Here is a 2,363-nt window from a genome sequence, read left to right as displayed (position 1 = left end):
GATTGTCCTACAAGGTGGAATTCCACCTACTACATGTTGAAAAGCTTTATTGCCAGTAAAAATGCCATAATCCCCACCCTGGCCGTCACCAATGCACCTGTCCGCCACCTGTCCCAGGAGGAATGGACCACAGTGCAAGAAATGTGCACAATCTTGCAACCATTTGAGGAAGTCACTGTGGAACTCAGTGCAGAAAGGTATGTAGCTCAGTTGCACAGCAGTATATTTCTTTAGCATGCATGCATAGTACTTGATAGTAAATTATGAATATTTTATACCATATTAGAAATCTGTGTAATACACTGGAGTATATATCATTGTCAGTAGATTTCTGTAGCCTGCATGCCAATTTCCTGATAAAAAATTATGGATATTTGATACCACAATAGATATCTGTTTAATACATTGTAATATTTATCATTGTTTCAGCTTTAAAATTGTAACATTAAAGTTTTTTTTTTTTTCCTTTTCACCAGCTACTTGACAGCCTCGAAGGTCATAGTGCTGGCCAGGGGACTTCAAAGAGCCACCACTGATTTCCGGCGAAACACTACAACAGCGGCAGCGCAAGGTGTGATCGACAGTCTGTGTGCGAGTATGTCATCGCGATTCCACAGGATTCATGCCAACCACATACTAGCAGATACTGCTGCACTTGACCCGCGTTTTAAGAGGATGGCCTTCCCTGATGGCAGAACAGCAGATGAGACGTTTCAAAGGCTGTCAACTGCAGCAGCAAGAATTAGCAGTGGCACACCCATCCAACAGCAACCAGCTGTGGAAGGACTGGAAGGAGCAGGCAGTGGTGCTGGATCAATAGTTTGGAGCTATTTCCATGAGGAAGTAAGGGTGGCAACAATAATTCACATTTTTTTCTCTAAAAATCTCTAGAATGAAATCAGTCTGATATCTCAGTCTAAAACTTCCACTAGCTGTAAATCACTGCATTTAATCTGTACATACTGCACATACTGTACATATGCAAATCTACTATTGTCACTTCTAATTAAATGCTAAACTGCATTTCATTACTCTGTTCTCTTACACTGTGTAATGACAAAAGTTGAATCTAATTTAATCTAATCTAATCACATAAAAATGGTATCTCCCATTGTTATATCTCCCACCCCTATGAGCAGGTAGCTGGAACAGTGGAAGCCAGGAATCCCACCGCCGATGCTGTCATGGAGGTGCGAGCCTACCTGGAGGAGCCTCTTCTTCCAACACATGAGGATCCCCTCAAGTGGTGGGAGAGTCGAGCCCCTGTTTACCCCAGGCTTAGCAAGCTGATGGCCAAGAAGCTTTGTGTTGTGGCGACATCAGTTCCCTCTGAGAGAATATTCTCGAAAACTGGACAGATAATCTCAGAGAGGAGAAGTCGCCTTAAGCCCAAAAAGGTCAGAGCTCTTGTCTTCCTTAATGCAAATTTGCCCAAGGACAAGAAAGAGAGGCAGAAAAAGCCATAAAGTAAGGAACTGCTTTGTATTTAATTACATTGTATTTTGTGTGCATTTAAAACTTGAAGGGGCTGATCTCTTATTTGCAAAGTTTACAGTAGTTATAGTAGTAATAGTGGACTGTATGTAGACATTTCCATTTTATTTATTCTAATTTTATCTACAGTATATGTCTAAAACTTTAAATATTTTTTGTTTTCTATCAAAATGTTCTTGTGTGATAACAATGTTCTTGTGTGGAAGTGTTTGTAGTAAAAGCTGTTTTGCACAGAAATTCATTGCAGCCGGCTTTGTTTTTGATGTTTATTTGTGAGTAGGTATTGTATGAATAACATAAGTCAACGTAGCTTTACACATACACACACTTTGTACTAAAGGTAAACCCAAAATAGTGATGTCACTGTCTAAGCAGAGGGATGTTGTGCAACCCTATGGAATATAGTCCACACATGACAAATGAGGTAATAATCAATATTTCAGAATAATTCAAACTCAGATATTGGTGTGTGATATCTGAGTTTTAATTATTTGACTACAAATCTCACCTCATCATTCCTCCCAGTGATTATTTCCAGGATAAACTGAGATGCCCCAAAGCTGGCTTCTTAAAACTGACTAAATATTTAAAAAGAGCCAAAAGAGCCGTTCTTTTGAATGGCTCTTTGAAAGGAACGGATCGCCAAGATCCGGATCCCCTCACAGAGCCATAAATTCCATCACTATTACTCTGATTGACCGCGCCTCTCTGATTGACCGCGCCTCAAAAGAAAAAAGAAACTTAAATCTCGCGGTATTTTCTGCTGCTTGGGGCAGAATTTTCAGCGCCCCAAGACCATAAAATTCTGAGAGACTGATTGGCCGCATATTTATTAATTTACCCTAGCAACAGTACATGACGGGCTATTT

General features: G+C 40.1%; 1 protein-coding gene across 1 annotated transcript; it reads left to right on the top strand.

Moving 5' to 3' along the window:
- The first annotated feature begins 546 nt into the window (after positions 1-546).
- LOC140582839 (E3 SUMO-protein ligase ZBED1-like) lies at positions 547-2,022 on the top strand. The gene is made up of 2 exons (XM_072707236.1): positions 547-843; positions 1,140-2,022. Exons 1-2 carry the CDS (start codon positions 598-600, stop codon positions 1,464-1,466), a joined length of 573 nt encoding a protein of 190 aa, XP_072563337.1. The 5' UTR covers positions 547-597; the 3' UTR covers positions 1,467-2,022.
- Positions 2,023-2,363: the final 341 nt, after the last annotated feature.

The sequence above is a fragment of the Paramormyrops kingsleyae genome, chromosome 25 (assembly GCF_048594095.1).
Source record: "Paramormyrops kingsleyae isolate MSU_618 chromosome 25, PKINGS_0.4, whole genome shotgun sequence".
Lineage (NCBI taxonomy): Eukaryota > Metazoa > Chordata > Actinopteri > Osteoglossiformes > Mormyridae > Paramormyrops > Paramormyrops kingsleyae.
Note: the sequence above shows the minus strand (reverse complement) of the source record. Positions and strands in the feature narration are given on the sequence as shown.

Excerpts from the sequence above, each read along its gene's own strand:
- LOC140582839 (XM_072707236.1), top strand. The coding sequence starts at position 598 with ATGTCATCGCGATTCCACAGGATTCATGCCAACCACATACTAGCAGAT. Across the intron at positions 844-1,139 it reads GGAGCTATTTCCATGAGGAA|GTAGCTGGAACAGTGGAAGC; the intron begins GTAAGGGTGGCA and ends CCCTATGAGCAG.